This window comes from Macrotis lagotis, chromosome 5 (assembly GCF_037893015.1).
Source record: "Macrotis lagotis isolate mMagLag1 chromosome 5, bilby.v1.9.chrom.fasta, whole genome shotgun sequence".
Taxonomy (NCBI): domain Eukaryota; kingdom Metazoa; phylum Chordata; class Mammalia; order Peramelemorphia; family Peramelidae; genus Macrotis; species Macrotis lagotis.
In genome coordinates, this window is record NC_133662.1 from 198,992,423 (window position 1) to 199,017,136 (window position 24,714).

Genomic DNA, 24,714 nt, shown 5'->3' on the forward strand with positions numbered 1-24,714 from the left:
ATAGATTGAATGGTCTTATAGAAAGCTCACTAGAATCTCTTGACAATACTTAAAATATTTATAGAGTATAAATATGCCCCAGGTAGTTATTTTAAATCCTCCCTTGAAAGCTTTTCTGTTTATCAAGATATTTTCTAGGAAAACTAGATGTTAGGATAGATCTTGTAATTTTGAATCCAAATATATAGTGAGAAATTATCTGATTTGCAAATTTGTGTGAAATATGACATATTAGAATGTCCCTATCCAAAACTTAAGGGCATTCTTTGTCTTTAGTGTGAAACTGGATTTCCTTAAAAATAATGATATTATTGTTTGTAGCTTTGGGAAATTGTTGTCCCAGATGGTTCATTCAGCCTGTGTAGGTTATTTTATATTCAAATGAAAGAGATTTTAATTTTTTTTCAGTATAATGTATCCCACTTTAAATTATGAACATCTTTAGAAATACAAGTTTCAGAATGCTTCTGAAATTGAAATTATAATGACCATTTTTTTCTTTTTTAATGTTTTATGCTATATTACTTTATTTTATCCTCCCAATCAACCATAGATATGTGAACCTGGGAAATTAAATTCTCTGCTTTAGTTTCCTTATCTGTAAATAGAATGATCATGGCACCTGCTTCATGTAGTTGTTGAGACTCCAATGAAATATAAATTACATGTAAATCATTTTGCAAACGTTAAAGCTGTATGTAAGTACTAACTCATGGTTTTTTTTTTTTGTTATGATTCTGTGAGATCAAGTGAAATTGCCAGTTTTTGACTCTTAACTTTTTCCTTTGGTGATCATGAAGTGAGGTGACTATGATGATTATGTTTATTGTTGTACCAGATTCTCTCCTTTGGAAACTTTTTAGAACTGTCACTGAAATTCCCCCCCCCCCATTTTTTAATTGAAAAAGCATGCATTTTTAAAACCAAGAATAAGCTCTTTTTTGCCTCTAAGTTCTTATTTAAAAAAAGAAATTAGTCCATCAAGAAAACATTTATGCATGGCTTCTTTATTCAGAACACTGGATGGCTGTAGTGATGGTGAAGATAAATAGGCACAAAAATAAAAGTTAGATTCCTTATCACTGTCAAACATTAGAGTGATCAGTAATTTGTGACTCTACCAGGCTTCTCCACATCATTAGTTTCATTTCCCTTTCAGGTTTCAGTTCAATGGAAAGATTTCTGGATTTAGAATCCAAGGAGTGGGACTAGTGTCCTGTTTATGCTCCTTGTTACTTGACGGACATTTGATCGCTGTTTAGTCATTTGAAAATAAGGAGATTGGGCTCTGATGGCCCTTTCAGTTCTAAATATATAATTCCCTAGAAAATATTGAATATGTAAATTCTATAAAATGTTGCTTGTACAATAATGTAAGATATTGCATTAATTATTTATTATGAGTGGCTCATCACAACAGTCCTATTACTAAATAATGAAAGGATCATTAAAAATTGATGAGAATATTGACAGTCAGAATGATTTTAGTATATGATCATAATCCAGTGTCCTAAATGATGGAATAAAAAAATTCCTCCCAACTCTTCTGATTCTAGATTGAGTGTTCTGTTGTAGTTCTCCTTCCTCAGTTTTCCTAGTAGTCTTTATTTCTTGTACTATCACTGTAGAAGCAGTAGTAATCCTTGACTATAATGAATCTCCACTCCCTTTTATAATGTAAGATCCTTGAGAGCAGGGACCTTTTCACTTTTATCTTTATGTCTGCAGTATCTAATGCAGAGATTTTTCACCTGGTGGGTACTTAATCGATATTTGTGGAATTAAATTGAAATGCAGGTTAATGATTTATAATATACCTATATATAATACTCAATATATAATATAAAATAAAATTCAGATCACATCTGATGCCCTTTCCTAGCAACATTATATTTCTAGATAAGTATTACCATAATGAAGATTAAATTTAACAGCTTTCTGTAGCATCTATATAATTATTATTTAACAATCATTTAACCAATAAATCCATTAATAAGAATTATGTGATTTTATATACCATACTATATATATATGCATATATACATGAATGTATGCACATGCATGTATATAAGCATGTATTGTATTTGTACATGTATAAATGTATTGTGTGTATGCAGATATATATATTTAAGGACATGGGAGCTGATGAGTTTACCAAGGGGAGAGAATGTAGAGAGCAGAGGACTTAGGACAAACCCTAAAGAACAATTGAGTGTGTGATATATAATGAGTTAGCTAAGAAGATGGAGAAGGAACCATCTGATAAGGTAAAATGAAAATCAATAGAAAAGGTTATCATGAAAATCCATTGAAGAGAAAATATTCTGAAAGATGAGTTCATCAACAGTGTCAAATACGTGCTAGGCACCTAAGCTCTCAATTTTGTTATCATCTTCTACTTCTGACTTGCACTCACCATACATGCATTTATGCTGTTTTCAAGGCCTATCATCTCTTCACAGGGACTCTCATATGAACCCCTTTCTTTGTACTCAAATAGCTATCACATTGGTACAGACTCTCATCATCTTCTCCCCTCCCTTATTACTGTTGAGGATAATTGGGATTATCCTTGAGTCTTTTCTTTCATTCTTTCCATTATATCCCCCTTCACAATATCTCTTTTATCATATTTTTTCTCTCTAGCCAAATATGTAATATCTAGTCAATACTCAGGAACAGCCTTACATGCTCTCACCTATGCTATTGCGATAACCTTCTAGTTATTCTCCCTGTTTCAGGATTCTCCTTACTCCAGTCTATCTTCCACTCAGCTCCTGAAGTGATCTCCTGGGATTTCACAGGTCTGTGTATGTCACCCTCTTAATCCATTGAATTCTAAAGGCTCTCTGTTGCATTCAGGACCAAATATAAAATCCTGTCTGGCTTTTAAAGCCCTTCACAAATTGGTTCCATTCCTACCTTTCTTAATGCATTCTTACTCCTCTCTATGGTCTAGCAACATTGACCTCTTTGCTTTCCCTCATACAAGATAGTTCATCTCCTGAGCCTCAGCCATTTCCCTGGCTGTCCCTTATGCTTGGAATGTTCTCCCTCTTCCCCATTCACCTCCTGTTTTCCTTCATTTCTTTCAAGACTCAGCTCAAATTCTATTAGTGCCTTCTATATGACATTGCCTTTCAGCTTGCCTGTACGTGTTTTTGCATTTATCACTCATGTTAGAATGTGAACTTTCTGAAAATAGGGATTTGTTTTTACTTTATTTTGTCCCCTTGGTGCTGAGCAGAGGGCCTGTCTGGCAAACAGGAAACACTTCAGAAATTTTTGTTGACTGACTGCAATGCAACAGGTCTACCAAGAAGGATGTGCACCGAGAAAAGACCATCAGATTTGGCAAATAAGTGATTGTTGAAATCTTTAGAGAGAATAGTTTCAGATGAATGAGAAGGTCAGACGTCAAACTGTTAAAAGTTAAGAAGAGAATGAGAGGAATGGAAGTAAAAACAGTAAGGTTGGAGTGTAAACATTTTTTTTTTCTTGGAACTTGAGAAAGAAGAAAGATATAGGATGATAGTTTCTTTTGGAGATGATAGGATCAAATGAGAGTTTTTTTTTAACATGAGGAAGACATTTGAAAACAGTCAACAAATCATTAATAGAAGTTGAAAAATACTGAGGCAGGGGAGACGATGATTGAAGTTGCAGTCTACTAGAAATTAGAGGTGTTGGGATCAAATTCTGCTGTAGAAGGTTCGACCTTGGCAAAGGAAAAAATTAATTCATGAACAGACTGGGGAGAAATCCAGACATTCTTTACCCAGACCTAAGCCTGACTGTGAAAGCTGATATGATGAATGTGAAAAATGTTAAACACATACTCATTTCAAAGGCACTCACAATATTCAGTTGGAAAATATCTTCTAACCCTGTACCTGTAAAATCTATCTCACTGATGGTCATTTATCCTTACTTGATGACATTCATTGCATTCATTAGTTCATGAGACATAATTTTTCCATTTTTGGATTGCTCTAATTGTTAGGAAGAGTTTTATTTTGCTTGTTTGTTTTCTTTTCCTTCAGCACTTATCTGGTTGTCTGAAATTTTCTACCATTATTATTAATTTTGCTCTTTAGGGGGCGGCTAGGTGGCGTAGTGGATAAAGCACCAGCCCTGGAGTCGGGAGTACCTGGGTTCAAATCCTGTCTCAGACATTTAATAATTGCCTAGCTGTGTGGCCTTGGGCAAGCCACTTAATTCCATTTGCCTTGCAAAAACCTAAAAAAAAAAAATTTGCTCTTTAGGGCTAAGTAGGTTCAGTTACTTCCCCCCCCCCCCCCATGATAGCCTTCAAATAATTCAAGATGGCATGAGAGTGATAACTTGTGAACTTTATTTTTGAAGCAAATGTTTACTTTTATGTGGAATTCTGATTCATTGCTTGTTTGCAGTTATTTGAATAACAAATTTTTAAATATTTGATTTAGAACATTGATAAGTTTATTATGTCCTAAAAGTCTCCTAGAAATAGAAAAGCTATTCAATGGCCTTGCCTCTGTTCTGTGATGCCTCATTTAACAATGCTTTAAGATAAGGTTTGGAAACAAAATTAAGTAAAGGAATTGTGTGGGCAGCTAAGTGGTGCAGTAGATAGAACACTGGAGTTGGAATCTGGAAGAATCAACTTCATGATTTCAAATCTTTCCTCAGACACTTAATAGGTATATGATCCTGGGCAGCTTACTAACCCCTGTTTACCTCAGTTCCTCATCTGTAAAATGATCTGGAGAAGGAAATGGCAAATTGCTCAGAACCTTTGCCAAGAAAAGCTTTAATGGCATCACAAAGAGTCAGACATGACTGAATAATACTAGACTCAGTGTTTTGTCTTTCTCTGTTTCTAATTTCCAACTAAGTTTTGATATAGTTAAAATCCTCATGGGGATACTGCCCAGAGATTTTTTTAAAAAAAGGAATTAAACATGAGTTTAGAAATAATTTCATAAATTTCAAATTGCTTTTTATTAAGGCTTCTAAATTTGCCCTGAGTAGGGTAATTATATCAATCTACCTGGAGGTAATTATTTCTTGTCCAATGGTACAAGAGCCAGTGAACATGCTTTTGTGCCCAAAGTGCAATTAATAGCTGAAGTGGAAGACCCATGGTTCTTCTCTGTCAACTGAATACATGGATGAGAGAGATAATTTGGAGTTCAGAAGTCATTATTTCATATTTTAAAACATATTTTCTTTTCTTAAAATGTTTTTGTAACATCAGAGTATTTAAAGTATCATTTTAGAGTGAAAAAAATATTTTTAAAATCATCTAGTTCCACATAACTTATCCAATAGGTCAGGAAATTGAGGTTTAAAGAAGGGAAGGAATTTGTCCAAAGTTACACTAATCAATTAAATGTGGTAAAGCTGATTCAAACCCTGGTCTTGACTTGAAATCCCTGCTTTTTATATCATATCATGGCATTTTTTTGATTCTGATTGCATTTGAGAATGTTTTATTTATTTTCCTTCTAGACTGCTTAAATGATGCTGGGGGGAAGGAATAGAAACCTGATTTTGTTGCCATCAGAGGAGATCATCATGGTGGGGGGCATCTTGGAAAAGTTTATTTGCCAGAATTAACATCTTTTGGTTCATTTTTCTTCTGTTTACAGTATGTTTATAGATTGAATGTTTTTACTTTTGATCCTTTAAGTTTTTTTTTTGTTTTTACAAGGCAAAATGGGGTTAAGTGGCTTGCCCAAGGCCACACAGCTAGGTAATTATTAAGTGTCTGAGACCGGATTTGAACCCAGGTACTCCCGACTCCAAAGCTGGTGCTTTATCCACTGTGCCCCCTAGCCACCCCTGATCCTTTAAGTTTTAACTTGTCTGAGTTGGCAGGTTAAAGGGACAAGTGGTTGAATTAATTATTTTTTAATTTGCTTTTTTTTTTTTCATTTTGGGAGGGAGAAAGAGGCTAAGCCAGTGACTCCATTAGTATTGGGAACTCCTGATACAGAAACTTTCTCTACAGGGGATATGTATCAGCACTTGTTCTTCAACTTACTGTCTTATTGTTGCCTAGGGCAGAAGGATGAACCATGCAACCTGCTATAAGTCTCATAATACTGGTGAGCATGGCTGGAACCAAGTTACAATGTAATTGGGAAATACTTAACAAAATAAATAAAAATATAATAAAACATAGATAATATATCAATTTGAAAACTTAATCAATATGAGAGGATCCATAACTGTGGATTAGAGACCCCATTTCTATTTGAGTGTGACATCACTGGTCTAGGGTACTGAGTTAAGTGACTTGCAAGGGAATACAGCCAGTATATATATATATTAGGGGCAGTATTGGGAACCTTGAGGGAGAGCTCTAAGCCAATGGCACTTTATGAAAGGGTTCAAGGCCCTTTCTAATGCAGTAGACCTCAGATATTCCTCACCATCTCAGAGACACCTTTCCTCCAGAAACTTAGTTTTATAGTGCTTGATACCCAGACAGACCAGGTAGAGCAGACCTAAAATACAGTCTTAGTAGTAGATAGACCTGACCCTTGACCTTCTAGGGGGGGTCTACTCAAAATCCAGAATCCCATCACTTGTCAGATAGGCTAATTACAAGGATGTGATAAACACATCTTGACCTTTCAGGAGTTCCTGCCAATCCACTGGTTTGGAAAGAGACAGGTTGCAGAGGGGCAACCAGGGTCACTCATGATTACCTACACATGTTGAGTAATAAAGGGATGACAAGGGACAGAAGGGCAACAAAAATAAGTGGGGACTTTCTATGTCAGAATCACCTCCACCATGTTTGTTCACTATGAAAAGAAAAAGAAAAAAGAAAAAGTGGAGGACTTCCAGTTGGTTTCTTGTGATTAAGATTTACAATCTGTAGTTTATAGTTCTGAGCCCTAATATCACAGTTTATAATCATTAATTCTATGGAATCATATCAAATTGATTAATACATATTAGAAGAAAATAGGGGTCCAATTAATCATTTATCACAGTTTTGCAATATGATTTCTTAGCTAATTTTTATGAAAATTAACTAAAACTCTAATAAAAACTGCAGTACATCAATTCACAAAAATAAGATCAATGTATACTTAGACTGGCCAGTAGATTACCAGCTTATGGATAAAATACAAGTTCCTTAGTCTGGCATTTAAGAACCATCAAAATCTGACTTCAAGGGACCTAGGTAGTGCAGCAGATAGAGTGCTGGGCTTGGAATCAATACTCCTCTTCCCGAGTTCCAATTCCAACCTCAGACATTAGCTGGGTGACCCATAAGTCACAATACTGCTTTCTTTAGTTTTCTCATCTGTAAAATAAATTGGAAAAGAAAATGACAAACCAATGTTTGTTTCTGAAAAATGACTAAACTACAGCAAGTAATTTGATATCAACTTTTTCCATTCTGATTTGATCTTTTCTTCATATAGTCTATTCTTCCTGACAGTTTTCTTCTGCATATTTTCTTGGAATTCTTTGTCTGCATAATTCCCCCCACTTTTTACCATATTTTTGAATATTCTATCATCTATTATCTATCTATCTATCTATCTATCTATCTATCTATCTATCTATCTAATCTATCATCTATCTGTCTATCTATCTATCACCTATCATCTCTCTGCCTATCATCTATCTATCTATCATCTATCTATCTATCTATCTATCTATCTATCTATCTATCTGTCTATGTATCTATCTGTCTATCTGCCTTATCTCTCTACACCCCCCTCCCAACTCCTTAATGTCAAGAGCTTGTAATCTCTTAAAGGTAAGAATTCTTTTCGACTTTTTATCTTTGAATCTCAGGTATGTTTGGGAGGGACTTAACCCTGGTAAGGATCAAAAAGAATATAATTTATTTGACTTCAATCTAGTGTTGTGTGAATATTCTTATCCTAGTAATTTTTAGACTGGAAAAGTATAGCAGTTTTGGAACTTAAAAAACCAACAACAAAATATAATGAATGTTGTTCAAATGTCCATCAAAGTATGTTGAAGGAAGAAAGGAAAAAAGAGGGAAGGAAGGAATAAAAACAATTATTAAGCAACTACCTTGTGTCAAGCATTGTCTCATTTTGATGCTCACAACTGCCTTAGAAAGTAGGTGCTATCATCATTGCTCTTTAATAATCGAAGAATCTTGAGGGTCATAGTGTTTAAGTGATCTCCCTGTAGTAAAGGTAGCACTTTACTATTTTACCACCTGTTTTTGGGGGTGTGGTAAAGGGGTGGTTAGGTGGCGCAGTGGATATAGTACCGGCCCTGGAGTCAGGAGTACCTGGGTTCAAATCTGGCCTCAGCCACTTTTAATTACCTAGCTATGTGGCCTGGGGCAAGCCACTTAACCCCACAAAAACCTAAACATCAAAAAAAAAAGTCTATCTGAGATAGAATTTGAATCAGGTTTTACTTTCTCAGTCTGGTCAGTTTTCTTTCTCCACTGTTTCAGCTTGCACACATTATCATTGATGGGATCTGAAAAGGCTTTATAGTCAAAGGTTGTGTCTGGATTGTGACTTTTTTTTAATAGTTTCTGCTCAATCATGGCATTTATTAAGAAGTTACATGTGTCTTTTTTGTTTTGGTTTGTGTCTGTTTTTTTAGAATATTTTGAGGAAATGAAAGAATATGGACCAATCTACACCTGGTGGTCAGCATCAGAAGAGGATCTGGTTGACTCCCTGAAAGGTGTGGCCAGTTGCATTGACAAGTGTTGCAAGGCTACTGAAAGACGAATATTTGACCTTTCTGAGACCCTGCTTCCAGTTGTACATGAATATGTTCTTTATAGTGAAATATTAATGGTAAGTTTACCTTTAATTTTTAGAACTGAATTTAACACAGAAACAAGAAGAATTAAAGAATAACTTCTGTAACTATTTCTTTTTTTTCTTTTTTTAAAAATTTTTAGCAATTAGATTAGAGTGCAATCAATTCTGTACATTTAAAAACCATTATTCATAGAGTTTGTAGGCTTCAACAGATGGTCAGTTGTTTCCATGACACACCAAAAACATTAGGCAGTCCTTCCTCTCCAGGCAGACTCCTTTGGTATATCACATATGCATTTTAAAGAATATTCTTTGGGTTTCACAAGATACATCAAAAAGCTTCAGTGTTGTTTCCCAAATTAAATTAGATCTACTTTTTCTAGCTACTAGCCAATTCTAACTTTTATTTGGATAATGCCCAAAGACAGACATATTTTTGAGCATAGAAAGCCAAGATTCCTTTCTTGTCTGAATATTAGGAGTTTCTATGTAGCCACCATAGTTCATAAGTTTCTCTTTCATTTATTTCTTCATTTATTTGTGGATTCTGTGAAACATGTCAGAGATACTATGCAGATAGCCCAATCACTCCAGTTTAGTTAAACAGAAAAATTCTTAATTTGCTTATTGTACTTATTCTATGGATAATTGAATAGTGACAATTTGTTTGACTCCCCTGGAGGATGGTGGGAAGCCATCACAGTGGATAGAGTGTTGGGTCTGAAGTCAGGAAGACCTGAGTTCAAATATGTCCTCACATTTTCTAGCTGTGTGGTATGTTCACTTAACCCTGTTTTCCTCAGTTTCCTTATTTGTAAAATGAGTTAGAGGAGGAAATAGCAAATTGCTCCAGTATCTCCAGTATTAATAATTTATTATTATTATTATTATTATTATTCTAATAGGTTTATTCACTTTTGATCTTGCCCTCAATGATAGAGAACTTGGCATAAGCAGTTCAGAAGTTAAATTTTCATAATGCTGAAAGAGTTGACTTGATTCCTAGTATCATTATATTTGTGATGGATTGACTAGAACTACCTTAGCAAGAAACCTTTTTAAACAGTTAAAAATTAGCCTCTTCCAGTAATTATTTTGGATAAAATAAAAGAATTATTCCAGTCCGAAGTTGTTCCCACTGCTGGCCTTGACCATAGTCTTCCTGGATTTTCACTTTCTCTGCTCCAGTTCCTCAGTTCTTTGGAACTCAGTCATTATTATCTGGTTGTTGCCATCAGCCTCACTCAATAACCCTCCCAGGGAATGTGCTTTCTCCTGTCTAACTTTACTAAGGTATGAGAAAAAACTTAAAACAACAAAACAACTTTTCTTCTTTAGTAAGCCAAGATAAAGCTGGATTATGTTTTAGAGAATGTTTATTAAGAGAAAATCTTTTAACTCCTATTCCTCAAAAAATAAAACCGACCAGCCAAAAAAAAAAAATAGACCATAAAAGTTTATTAGAAATAGTTTACAAATGGAGATCTGATCTAATCTAAAGTTACTTGATCCACCTATTTCTCTAGGTTTTTTCTCTCATGACATCATTCAGATATTTCCAAGAAAGAAATTAAACTTTTCCCAAGGTTTTTAATTACTTTCTTCCTTAAAACTGTAAATTCTAGCCTTGGGTTATATTTTAGTTGCTGGAGTTTATGGAGTCCAACTTCCTTTTCCTTCCCTTTTGATGGTCCCTCCCAAAGGGACAATTGTTCTTCTCTTCTCCACCAGCAAAGATTAATGGAATTTAATTAATATAGTCTATAGCTCAGCCTTCAAGTCCTACCCTTTTCTCTAGGATGGGTCTTTAGGGATTCTTCACAAAATTAGTCTCAAATGGAGCTCTTTTATATATCCTTTCATACTAAATATGAAGGGTCTTGGTACTCTGTCTATTTCATATAGTCTGTCAAAAAAAACCCAATTTGTTAAGTGTCTACTATGTGTTAGGGAATGCAAAAATAGGCAAAAGATGGACCCTGTCCTCAAGGACGTCGCAGTCTAATGAGAGAGACAATAGGCAAACAAATATTTAACACATTAAGAGTGTGGAGTGTTCAAGAAGCATTGGCATCTTAGGTCTGAGGACTGGTTGAGCCCTTTTGATGATCTACCTGATTCACCCAACTCTGACCTGTGTCTAAAAAATCTATATAATGCATAGCAGCTAAACTTGAGTAAAGCTGTCTCAACAAAAAGGCTAAACCAGATTGAGGATAACCTGCAGGTCTCAAATTCTGAGTTAGAGGAATGTCTACTCCAAGCATTTGAAGACTTCCCATAGTGTAATGGGTAGATGAGACCAATTTGTTCTGTTTTTTAAATTTTTTTTTTTATTTATTTAAGGCAAGGGAGTTTGAGTGACTTGCCCAAGATCACACAGGCAATTTTTAAGTGTCTGAGGTCACATTTGAACTCAGGTCCTCCCAACTTCAGGGCCAGTGCTCTAACCACTGTGATACCCAGTTGCTCCAGTTTGTTCTAAAGTTCATGAAGGCAGTGGCTACAGATGTTTTGGATCTCTTAGAACTTGGTCAAATATTGAAGTTACCAAGGTCATCCATTGCATTCCTGTTCATCAGCTTTCATTTTGACTTTGTCCAGTCACTGGTCTTTGATGACTCTGGATGAGAGAGTGAGACTGACAACTATGCAACTCTGCCTCACTTAAGTCCAATTCATGGACAAGATAAAAGGATTGTAATTAAGAGAAGAAAAGTATTAGAATTTAGTGAGATTGCAAAGTCTTCATGTAGAAGATGGGCTTCTTTATTGTTAGTTGTGTTAGACTTTGAGACACCATTTTAGAGTTTTCTTGGCAAAGATAATGGAATCCTTTGCTATTTCTTTCTCCACTTCATTTGCTAGATAAGGAAATTTAGGCAAACAAGGTTAAGTGACTTGCTCAGGGTCACACACAGCTAGTAAGTGTTTGAGGCCAGTGGCTTGACACTACCCACTTTACCATGTAGTAACCTTATACAAGATAAAAGAGATCAATTAATGGAGGGAAAACACTAAAATTTAGAATTGTTTAGAAGGCTTCCACTAAAAGAGTTTTACAGACACAGTCCTGAATCTTAAGATTTTGTTAGTGCTATCATTCCTATCCAGTTTGCTTCTTCAATAACCAAGCAATTAACTAATAATTTCCTTTCCTAATTGGTCTCCTTACCTCAAGGCTCCATCGTCTGCAACCCATCCTCCACAGGGCTGCCAAAGTTGTAGTCCTAAATACATATCCTTGCCAGAATTAAATCAAACTCCTCGGTCACTTAAAACCCTTTACAATCTGACTCTAACCTACCTTTTTTGGGTCATTTTGTATATTCTCCCTCTCATGTTTTTTGGTTTATCCAGACTTCTTGGATTTTGACCTTCTTGATCTCTTTTCACTTTTTTACTGACTACGTCCTATGTCCTATGCCTGAACTTCTTTCTCCCCTTTGCCCTTTAGCATCCCTAGATTCTTCAGATCTTAGCTTGGTTCTGAAGTCTTTCATTAGAACCTCAGGTGCTGATGCCAGTCTCACTCTCCTCCCCCCCCCCCAAAAAAAATGACCATGAATTTAGTTTTTATTTATACTTGCTCAGATATTTATTTGTTATGTCTACCCACCACCCTCATAAGCTTCCTTAGGTCAGGGACTATTTAATTTCCATTTTTTTTTATCCATAGCCTATTGCTTAGGACCTGACAACATAGTAGATGCTTAATAAATGCTTTCTCTTTGATTCTTTTTCACAATTTTAACACGTTTCTAGCTTTTTAATTTAAAATCAAAGTTTAATTTTTCAGTTCTGAGTAAGGTTCCCAGATCTTCAATACAAAACATAGCTTCTTTTTATAGGCAGGAACTCCTAAAATTTGGAGAGTACTTGGAATCATGTTCATTGACTTTCACAGCCATGTTTCTGTTTGATCTCCCCTGTGAAGTAAATAATGAACATATTGATATTACCTTTTTATAAGTAAGGAAACCAAATGTCAGGGATATTGAGTAACTTGAACCTAAGTATTAGAAATCTATGAGTGTTTATATTTATCTGTACATGTGTGTGTATTACATAGCATCACATAATTGCTAATGAAACAGAGATAGCCAGGAAAGAAATCAGCTAGTTATACAAACTGGATCGACATAGTGTGATACCCTAAGATAAGACTAATTTTTATCTAGATAGGCTTGTGAATTGATTTTATCTTTTCACAAATGGGTGATTAGGTTCTGGGGAATTGATTTTTGTTCCTCACTTATCCAATTGATAAACCTGAAAAACAGCTCTTAGTAAAGCAGTTTAGGTGATCAGAGGATAAGAGTGCTGACCCTGGAGACTGAATTCAAATCCTTCCCAGACACTTACCAGCTGTGTGACCCTGGGAAAGTCATTTAACTTCTATCTATCCTCATCTGTAAAATGGGAATAATACTACCAGGTCTACCTGCTAGGACCAGGATGTTCTGAGGCAATGTTTGTATATAAATGTGCACTTCTATTACTGCTGCTGCTGCTGCTAACTACTACTGCTGTTATTTGTTCCCTGTTCTGAAAGAACACTATGTATGACATCAGGGAGGTGATACCATGACAAACATGTGAATTGGATTTGAGTGACTTAGGTCTTAAGTCACCAGCCTCACTTTTTCCTCCAGAACCACCTGAGTTCAGTGACCAGATTTGGATCAGATGACTGGGGATGGTCCTGGATGAGAGGCACTCAAGGATTAAGCGATTTATCCAAGGGTCACACAATTAATAAATATTAAGTGTCTGAGGATGAATTTGAACTCAGTACCTTCAGATTCCAGGATCTTTGCTATTACTATTACTACTTCTACTATTACTGCTGCTGCTGCTTACTATTACTACTACTACTACTACTACTACTACTACTACTATTACAACTACAACCACTAGTACTATGATAACTACTACCACTGCTACCACCATCATCACTTTATAGGGGTGTGTTTGCCAGATGAGAATTGATACCAATTTTTTCCACTCTAAATTCCCAATTACAAGATATATCCTGTATCAACTCTTAAGTCCTGAACTTTCATAGACAGTCACAATTTCAGAAAAGAAAGTGTACTTTTAATGACTTTTTTCAAAAGGAATTTCATTTGTCCCAGTTTCTGGTTTGGAAAATATTGTTGCCATAGTGATGATACCTTAGTATGCTCTACATGCTGTTCCTTCCAAATGAGTGAGTCCCTTTTCAGGACTAAATTATAAAGTAACCAAGATGTGTGTGGTTAGTGCAAGATAAATTGGATATAATTAAGGAATATTTCCATAAAATCATGTTATCATAGAGCTAGTGCCAGACATGTGCCTGTCGTAAATCTTTCCTTCCTTTCTCCCCCTTAAAAAAACTATTTATAGCCATTGGTTCTGATTCTTCTTCTTTCTGTTTTCTAAACCCTCTGTAGTCTTGCTTTTGTCTCCATCATTCAACTGAAAATGCTGTCTCCAAACATGCCAGTGATCTCTTAATCTCCAAATCTACTGGCATCTCCTCAGCCCTTATCCTTCATGAGCTCTCTGCATACTTTGAAACCCTTGATCATCTCGTCCTAGAGAGTTTCTCTTCTAGATTGCCATGAAATTGTTCTTTTACTGGACCTCTTGTATGTCTAACTTCTCATCAGTCTTCTTGACTAGCCTAATTTTGATTCAAGTCACTGGAACTAATGTAGGCATTCCTTTCCTAGACCTTTTCCCTCTCCTTTCTCTACACTTTTGATGTTGGTATCATTATCATTTCAATTCCAATGATTCCCAAAACTATTGATCCAGTTTTAGTCCTTCTCAATTCCTTTCCAATAGCACCAACTATCTATTGATCACTTCCAATGGTGGAGACATCTCAAATTCAACATGTCTAAAAAAAAGAATTCGTTATTGATTTCCAAACTCTACCCTTCCTCAATTTCTCCTTCTTATGAAACTCCATATTACTGTCAAGGAGCCAGCCATCTTTTCAAGGAAGGAAGATAAAGGATAAATCATTTATTAAGCGGTCTACTATGGTAATAATAATAATGATAATAAGTATTTTGTTGTATTATCTCATTTGATTATCATAACAACCCAGAGAGTTGGGGGGAGGCTATCATTATTATTCTCTTTTTAGAATTGGGGAATTTGGTAGAGATTAATTGACTTATCTAGGATCACACAGTTAATAAGAGTAAGGCTGATGACTGTGTAGCTGTCTCGCTTAAATTCTAATCACTTGCAAGTCAAGACATCACCCTCCTGATGCCATTGATCTTCTTACAGAACTAAGGACAAACAACAGTAACCATAGCAAGAACAAACAGATGTTTGAGATGAGATTTGAATTCCTATCTTCCTAACTCCAAGGCCAGTACTCTATCTCTTGCATCACGTAGCTACTTTTTTAATCTTCTAGTTTTCAATGTAAGTGGCATTTTCCAATCTTCTCTCACTCAGCTGGCAAAATGATTTTCCTGAAATTAATGTCTGGCCTTGTCACTTCCCTACACAGTAAATTATCATTAGCAACTTCCCTGGATCAACAATTAATTCTTTTATTTAGCACTCGAAGCTCTTCACAGTCTGGCCCCATTTTGCCTTTTCAGTCTTCTTACCAGTTGGGCCATATCTGCCTTCTTGCTGGCCCCATATATGCTCTTCCGACTCTGATCTCCATGCTTTTGGATAGGTTAGTCCTGCTGCTTAAAATTCTGTCTCTTCTTTTACAACTATCTAGTACCTATCACTCACTAGGCAATATTTCCTGAATTTTCAGTGCCATATGTATTTTCTTAAAATTGTATAATTAAGAGCTGTACTGAAATCCTGCCCTACTAATAGAAGAGTTTGTCTACAATGCTGAAATGCTCATTAATTTTGCTTCATAAGATTATTGTTGAAACAATCGACAGAATGAATTACAATATATTGTATCTGCATGTTTTAATATAAAGGGAGTTATGAAAAGAAGAGACCAAATCCAAGCAGAACTGGATTCCAGAGTTGAAGCTTTGAACTACAAAAAGACTGAAAAGGAGCTGGTAAGTTTTCAGATTTATCCTAATCATCTAAAGTTTGCTTTTATGTGTTTATTAGCAATACATTTATATTCATCTCCATTAAACTTTTTTTGAAGTTTTTTTTTTTTTTGCTGGCTAAGAAATTGGTAACCAAATTTATTTTTATTATCAAACGAGAAAGCTATTTATACTATGGGGTTACATTCTAAGTTGTCTTCTATGTTTAATGGGTGTCTGAGAATACTGTCTGCTTAAAAACTAGACAAAATAAAACTCCCTACTTTATCATAATCATACTAATTGATTTTGATCCTACTTTAGGTGTGTAGGATCCTTTTATTTTAAGGAAGACTAAAAACAGCCACACTGTATTTGATTCAAACCGTAACTCAGCCAAGAAAACTACTTAATCTAGTTTTCAAGAATACAGATAACCATTAAAATAGAAATTTTTCCATTACAGTTATTTTAATTTAATTGGTTTGTCTTGAATTCTGAAAGGTAATGAAGCAGAGCATATATATGTGTCTGATTTGAGAGTCACAAAAACCCAAGTGCCCAATTTGCTTCTGTCTAATACTAGCTTTCGGACCCCGTGTAAGTGATATTTTCAATACCTTCGACTATTCACTTAAAACCAAGTTAGAGATCAACTGCTAATCTGTATTGATGAAAAAAGTTTTTATACTGTGAGTTCATTATGTGAGTAAAGTGACAGATCCAGAACACACACACACACACACACACACACACACAGAGCCTAAAACCATATTTGCTAATAATACTAGAACTCCATTACTGTCAAGAAAACCTGAATTCAAATTCTGTTTCAGATTCTTTCAAGTTGATTAATTCAGGGCAAGTCATTTAGCTTCTTTTGACTTCATTTTCCCCATCTGTTCAAAAGAACCACCTATGTCACATATGAAGATCATATGAGATAACATATGAAGGGCTTTGCAGACTTCAAAGCACTATATAAATGCTCATCATTCAGTAACCTTTCCTTCTTTTGGGGTTTATACAATCCATATCTCATCATCCTATCAAAATCTAGTTGTTTTAAGATACTAGGGCACCTTAGCAAAGGAGAGAATATACAGAAAGAAGAGGATCCAAGAAAGCATCTTCAGATATACCAAGAGTAAGGACATGGAAATGGATGATGAACCAATAGAAGATACTGAAAGAAATGTGCAATTCAGTGTTCTTAATACTACCAAGAGATTAATAAAGATGAAGACTGAGAGAAACACATTAGCTTTGACAGTTAATACTGTCAAATATAATAGCAACATATTATTAAAAAAGCAACTTTAATATATTTGAGAAGTATTGCAATGATAAAGCATCATTCCAGTAGATTGAAGATAAAACAGTCCAACTATCTCCTGACAAAGAAGTGACTCAAGTACTTAAAATCCAGAATGAGACATATGATTTTAGAAATGGCCAAATTTGGGCTTTCCTTTGTTTCACTATGAATATTTGTTTTGAGGGTTTTCTCTTCTCCTTCCCTCCTTTCTTCCCTTCCTCATTCTTCTTTCTTTCTCCCCCTTTGTTCAAGTTTTCTGTCTCACTCTCCCCACTTCCTCTCTTTTTCTCTTTCCTACTTTGACCCCGTCAATTTAAGTGGAAAGTTTGGAGGACTAGAAAATCAATGATTTTTAATTGAAAAAAATTTTTTTAAAGAATAACAAAAGCGGGGCAGCTAGCTGGCACAGTGGATAGAGCACCGGCCCTGGAGTCAGGAGTACCTGGGTTCAAATCCGGCCTCAGACACTTAATAATTACGTAGCTGTGTGGCCTTGGCCAAGCCACTTAACCCCATTGCCTTGCAAAAACCTAAAAAAAAAAAAGAATAACAAAAGCAATAACAACTGGAATGATAAATTTGGAATCAACAGTTTTAACTTGTTTTCAACTCAAAGTGATAAGGTTGGAAATCAGACTATGAAGGAATAAGTGTAGAGAAGTAGATGTAACTGGTATAGACAGATTTTTTTTTAGGTTTTTGCAAGGCAAATGGGGTTAAGTGGCTTGCCCAAGGCCACATAGCTAGGTAAGTATTAAGAGTCTGAGGCCGGATTTGAACCCAGGTACTCCTGACTCCAGGGCCGGTGCTCTATCCACTGCACCACCCAGTTTGGCTGAGAAAGGGTAGAGCAAATGTAGGATGATACCTTAAGAGAATGATAGGATCTAGAGGGACTTTTAAAGAACAAGGATAGCTTGAATACATTTGTTGGAAGAAGCATATAAATCAATATGTAGGTTGAGAAAGAATAGATTAGATATAGAGAAACCATGATAACAGGAGCAGTCAATCTCTGGTAGAAGATGAGAAGGGATGGCATCAAAGTTATATGTAAAAGTTTGCCTTCCTGAAAAGAAAAGTAAAGGAGGAGAAAAACATACTCCATAAGAGAAACCCCAAGTATGTTTTGTTCATATTTTGACATTCTTTCACACTCTACTAAATTTTAGTCCTGTGCTATCCTGTGATGAACAGCACAGTAGGAAAATGTAGGACTGATAGAGTATGGACAGGATGCAGAAACATGATCTTTGATGGAGAAATCAGCATTCTTTGGATGGGGTACCAAAAAGGAAATCAAAGAACAGTGAATGAAAGATGGGGAAGTCTTTTAGGGAATGATAATATAATTAGTTTTGTCTTATGGAACTACTTAACTTTCTTAGAAAATGCAAGAGACTGAAAGAAAAAAAAAGAGGGAGGCAGCAGGAGCAATTTTTTTTTTTGCCCAAATTAGTTGAGCTTCTTATGTAAAAGAGGAATTCTCTTATTCAGATATTCAAGATATTTTTACAACTCTTATGGGCCAACAAATTATATAGACTAGGTCCAACTTGGCAATGCACTTTTGCACTGCCTTTTCCCCCAAGTTTAAGATATATACTTTATCTGGAATAAGTAATTCTGAGTGTGTTTTCAAGTCTCCCAGAAAAAGTTCTGTAAGACAGCTTGAAACACAAGTATTCCCTCCCAATAGACATTCCAGTGACTCAGAAACATTGGTTTTAGTATGCAGATTTTATTAAATGAAAAGAAAAAACGTATATGGGATTCTCCCCAATGGGAAAAAAATGGTTTAAGTCCAATATGTTTAGGTTTTCTCTACTCGGAGAGAGTAACCTTTTTTCTCAATAATGTTTTTCATACTTCCATAACTTTAGAGTAGCCCTGGCACTTTGCCTTTGCTATTTAGATATAACTTATTCAAGCTATTATGTATTATTTACCAGCATGTATTTATGTCCTAAATTTCTCTGAGTCATGGTCTCCAAAAAAGCATTTTTGCCTTTTTTTTTTCTTGTTGTTGTTTGGGTCTGGTAACAGTGCTTGTTCAGATTCTTTTAAAAAAAAAACTGGGAAAACATATTTTCCCATTGTATCATTGTTATGGACACTGAAAAAACTCAGATTTTAAGCTTGAAAGATTTACTAAGAGATCAGCCTTCAGATCAAATTGAATAGATGATATAGGCTACCCAGAGCATTTGTGTCTATACAAGGTTACCTATTGAAATACATTGGTCAGATTCAAAATCAATCAAGCACAAATTAATGAAGATAATCTTCTGCTCAGGAAACTTTGTACACTGGGGATACAAAAACAAAAATGAAAAGTATCTCTTGATCATAATTTACTGGGGAAAGATCATATAATACACACAAAACACATACTCTAGGATAAATATGTGTAAAGAAAGTTTGCTGTTCTAGATAGAGGGTCAGCTGTTAAGATGAAGATGATTTAGGTTCAAATTACAATTCTGGCACATTAGCTATATGATAATAAGTAAGGTGCTTAATTACTTGATGCCCCCTTTCAACATTTTAAGGTTATAAATTACATGAATGCCAGGTAAGTTTTGGCAGGTTAGCACTATGGCAGTACTTTAATAAAATCGTGGATTCACATACCAAAACAAAAAATAATTATTAAGCTCCTCCCCCCAAATCTTGCCATCTGCCTTATTCCAAAGACTAGAAACTATGCCTTGAAGGTTTAACCTTTTCCATTCCAAAGGCTGGACTGTTTGGTGAGTGTAGGTTCGCTATTGTAAGTTGACTCTAGTCGTGCTTTATTATCCCAACATCTTGCAACTGCCTTGTAACTCTGTGTGTGTGTGTGTGTGTGTGTGTGTGTATGTATATGTATATGTACATATATATGTATATGTACATATATATATATGTATGTATGTATACCTTTCTCTCTCTATCCCTTTCTAGAACAATAATCAGATCAATCCTGTCATTACTTTTAGGAATATTATATTGATCCATATCTCTTTGTCTCTACTAACCAACTATTGATAACTTTTCATATGACTCCATTTCAGACACCCAATGATTTATACTTGTCTCCTACATTTAGAATGAAACTTCCTTAAGGGTAGAGACTGCCACAATGAATAGCACAATGTTTGGCATATAGTGGCATAATAAATATTTTTCTTAAGTCTTAGAGAAATATAGAATGGAATGGGTTGAAAGATTTTAGGAAGATCACTTGTGGATCAATAAAGAGCTTTACTTCTTGAAAAAAAAAAAGGAAAAATATATCAATAGATAAAGATGGTAGGATAGGAGGAAGCCATAAGATAATTTCAGGCATGTATACAGTAGATATTTTTTTCCTGACCGTGAACATGAGATCCCAAAACATCAAATTCTAGTCTCAAAATGTTATTAAAAAAAACCTCATGGGAGCAAATGAATAGCTTAATATTTAGGCATCTACACATTTCAAGCATTTAATGTATTTGCTTTCCATTTCCTGAGGGGAAGAGCCTTCCAGAGTTACACTGGGAATAAGCTAGCCTTGGTAAACTCTCACAAGTGGTAAGTAACCATGGCAACCCACTCCACTGAGGTTGAGTGAGGGAGCAACTTCCATGTAATCACTAGAGTGGCCCTGGCAAGGAACTGAAGATATACTGGTTGATCTCCATGACAACCCTGGCAGAGCCACTCTAGAGATAACCCTGAAGCTGTATCTTTAGATTCCCTGCTGAGTCTGCTCTTAGGGTCTCCCACCAAAGCCTGTCTAAGGCTGCAAGATAAGTCTAATTAGACACATTCAAATGAAAGCACTAATGCCCAGAGGTGTTGCAAATAAAGTTATAGCCTGTTTAGAAAGGGATGGGGCAATAATGACTAGACAAGTGCTGCACTGATATGACATTCCAGGAGTCACATCAACTGTATCATGGATGGGTAGGTAATGATGAGTAGGGTGATGGATGAGTAGGGAAACCTTTGATCTTCCTCCTAACTCTTTTATGACAACTGCTTTAGTTTTGGTATCTTTTAGTTTAAATTGTCACCATGGTATTGTGCATAGAGACTTGGCCTTGGAATCAAGATAATCAGGGTCAAGTGACCTCTGCTTCTGATGTGTATTAGCTATGTTTCCTTGGGCTAGTTACTTAGTCTCCCAATGCTGCATTCTAATCTCTTACATTTGTCTTCCATCAGTGAAAGGCATTTCCACACTGTAAATTCCTTGCACTGATAAAATCACAGATCTGGACCCGACCCCCCCCAAAAAACACCCCAAAATTCATAATTAGTTTGTTGCACTTGATACATAGAATTGATGGCATTATGAAGACATTGTTTCTATCAACAGATCTGTAAACAACTTCAGGTTTTAGTGAACTATGGGAAATAAGATACTTGAAATAAGAGTATTTATGATCTCAATTTCATGTCTTTCAAGAAAATGTTTAAGCTGAGTATTCTCTGAAGTACTTCTCAGGCAGTTTCAGTGTTTCCTTTCTTAAGTGTCTGACTCAGCCTTATTAGACTGAATGACCAGAAATTGCATTCCTATTACTTGTTGTTCTTTGAAGTCCAAGCCCAGTCCGATCTAACAAAAATGTATTAAGTGCTTAATAATGCAAGGACAAGGAAATGGCAAACCTCTCTGGTATTTGTGCCAAGAAAACCCAGAAGGGTTCATGAAGAATTGGCCATTACTGAAAGGACTGAACAATGTAAGGTAAGAGACAATGAAGCATACTGAAAGGAGAAAGCTTACATCAGAGTCAGAAAGATCTGGGTTCAAGTTTGATCACTGACAAATTCTGTGGGACCCTAGATAAGTTATTTCATTTCTCAAGTGTTCTAGATGACTCTATAAGTTTATGCCCAGAATGATGCTCCTCAGTTTTCCTGAATTCTTTCAAGACTTAGCAAATCCCTACCTCTGTAGGAGGCTTTTCTTGGTTTCCTCAGCTTCTAAAGCTTTTACTTTCTGTCTGTTCTGTATGGAATGCTTACTAATTGTGAAACTCTGGGAAAATAACTGAACTCTGTGCCTCAATTTTCTTATCAGCAAAATGGGAATTATAATACTCTGTTTTTTTTTTCACAAGGTAGTTAAGAGGGGGGAAGAGTTGTTCCCTTTAAATGTACTAAATGTGACTTTATTATTATCATTACTGTCTTACGGATTAAAACAAAAATACTGAAGCTCAGAAAAGTTAATAGACTTGTCTTAGAGGCAGCATAGAGTAAATGTCTTGGAGTCAGGAAGACTATGTGATTCTGAGCAAATCACTTACTCTGTCAGTACATAAGCCACATTGCAAAAAGAAAAAAGAAAGAAATATAAAGGGGAAAAAATGACTTAAACTGCCCTGAGGGTCCATTATTCACCATGAGCCCTTCAGAATTGGCAAGAATCATAGCATTGTTCTGAGTGCCAACTGTCTTTCACAGTTGTTTCTCATTACAATTTTGCTCTTTCTATGTACAATGTTCTCCAAATTCTTCTTACTTCACTTTGTATCAGTTCATCTAAGTCTTCCAGATTTTTCTGAAATCATCCCTTTCACCATTTCATCATTAGTATTCCATCACAATCATATACCTTAACTTATTCTATCATTTCTCAATTGATAGGTATCTACTCAGTTTCCAATTCTTTGTGAGCAAAGAAAGTTTTGTACATGTGCATCCTTTTCCTTTTTTTTTTTTTTTTTGATCCCTTGGGCTATAGGCCTAGTAATGATATTTCTGCGTCAAAGAATGTGCAGTTTTTTAGCCCTTTCAGTATAGTTCCAAATTCTTTTCCAAAATAGTTGGATCAGTTCAGAAAACTGCCAGCAGTGCATTAGTGTACTTATTTTTGCATATCCTCCTTCAGCTTTATCATTTTCCTTTTCTGTTATGTTGGCCAGTTTGATGGGTGTGAGTTGTTTCAAGTTGGCATTTCTCAAAAATGATTTAGACAATTTTTTTGACATGACTATGTCATGTCATCACCTCTCACCTAGAGTAAGACATGAAGCTACTTAAACTCTGCCTCTATCTTTGTATGTCCTGCACTGAGCACATGCAGTCGGTAGATAGTCATTTAATGTTTGTTAAATTAAATCTGAAATCTACCTTTCTCTAACTTCCATCTTTTACTTCTACCCCTGCTTTCTGACTGCAAGAAGTCTAAGTTGTCTTTTATATGGTAGATTTAGTAAGTGAAGACACCTGTCACACACCCTAAGTCTTCTCCTTCCTAAAGCTATTGGTGTTAGAGTTTTCAAAGAAAACTAACAACAACAAAAACAACTTTATAAAGGAAATGGTTACCATCACTATTTCACCTTGCTTGAGAAATGGAGAAAAGGAGAGTCATGAAGCAGCATGATAGGATGAGGTTAGATAAGGCTACATCGGGACAAATAATCAAATTGTTGTGGAGTGTTTCACAGAGTGTTATGGTAGAATAGTAGAATAGAACCTGGTTTTCCTTAGTGAAAGTGGATGAACCAGTACCTGCAAAATAATTTTATTTTTGTTCTCATATTCATGGAAATAAAGGTCACAGGAAAATCTCAGAGAAGAAAAATTTGGAGATGTCTACAAGGAGTTATAGTTTTACCAAAGTTTATTCAGGCAGTATTTGTGATTTGAAAATATCTTATTCCCTTCACCATTTAGCTATAAAATAAATAAGAGACATTTGTAATGCTCAGTCATGCTTTATGTCTACTGTGGCTTCTGTGTTTTGAATGAATGAGCTGTTGGGTTTTTTTTTCCCTCACAAGGCAGCTTAATATAAATGACTGCTTTTGACATTTAACAAAATGTGCAGAGTCCCTGAGAAATTGATCTGGTGATAAAAATCTGAGCTATTCCCCAGTGTATTTAGTGTGCTAAAGGAAAATCAATTCTTTAGTCTTATTGCTTTCAATATTAATGTATAGATTTTGCTATTATTAATAAAATTTTAAATCTATGCTTTTAATAAATTTTGCTACACTGAATACTAATAATTACATAGACTGACCTCAAAGCATAACTTCCTAATGAAAGAGCTCATAATCTTGTGGAAAGAGGACAAAGAGAATACCATTGCTGTTTTGTTGCCCTCTATGGAACAATTTAATAGCCTCAAAGAGACTTTTATTTAGTTTACAGAATATGAGCTCATATTCCCCAAATTTTAGGAAATTACAAAAAAGCCATCACATTTATCTACCTATGCAATGGTTCATTTAATGATAAAAATAAAAGTGATAGTAGGCCAGTAACTTGTCCTAACATTGTTTCTATCTGAACTTCATCAAATATAAGATATGATTAAAGATGCTAACAATAATGATATTAATAACTTTTGCATATATGTAAATATATCTTTGACTTTTGCAAGGTACTTCACATATGTCAGCTTGTGTGAATTTCACAATCACCCTAGGTTAATGCATGCATTATATTTATGTTTTGCTAAAAAGAAAATTGAAATTCAGATACATTAAATGACTTGCTCAACAAAGCAAGATGAACTTCCTTCTGCTTTCTGGAAATGTTAGTTTGGATACAGACAGAATACTAGCATGGGAAGTTTTCTGACACCAACATTTTCATAGAATATTTTAAT

General features: G+C 35.2%; 1 protein-coding gene across 1 annotated transcript in view; it reads left to right on the plus strand.

Annotated features, from left to right (window-relative positions):
- The window catches only part of SNX7 (sorting nexin 7), a 123,716-nt gene that overhangs the window by 39,659 nt on the left and 59,343 nt on the right, over positions 1–24,714 (plus strand). The window contains exons 6-7 of the mRNA XM_074188239.1: positions 8,605–8,804; positions 15,734–15,820. Of these exons, the coding sequence (XP_074044340.1) occupies positions 8,605–8,804; positions 15,734–15,820 (287 nt within the window). The remainder of the gene's footprint in view (positions 1–8,604; positions 8,805–15,733; positions 15,821–24,714) is intronic.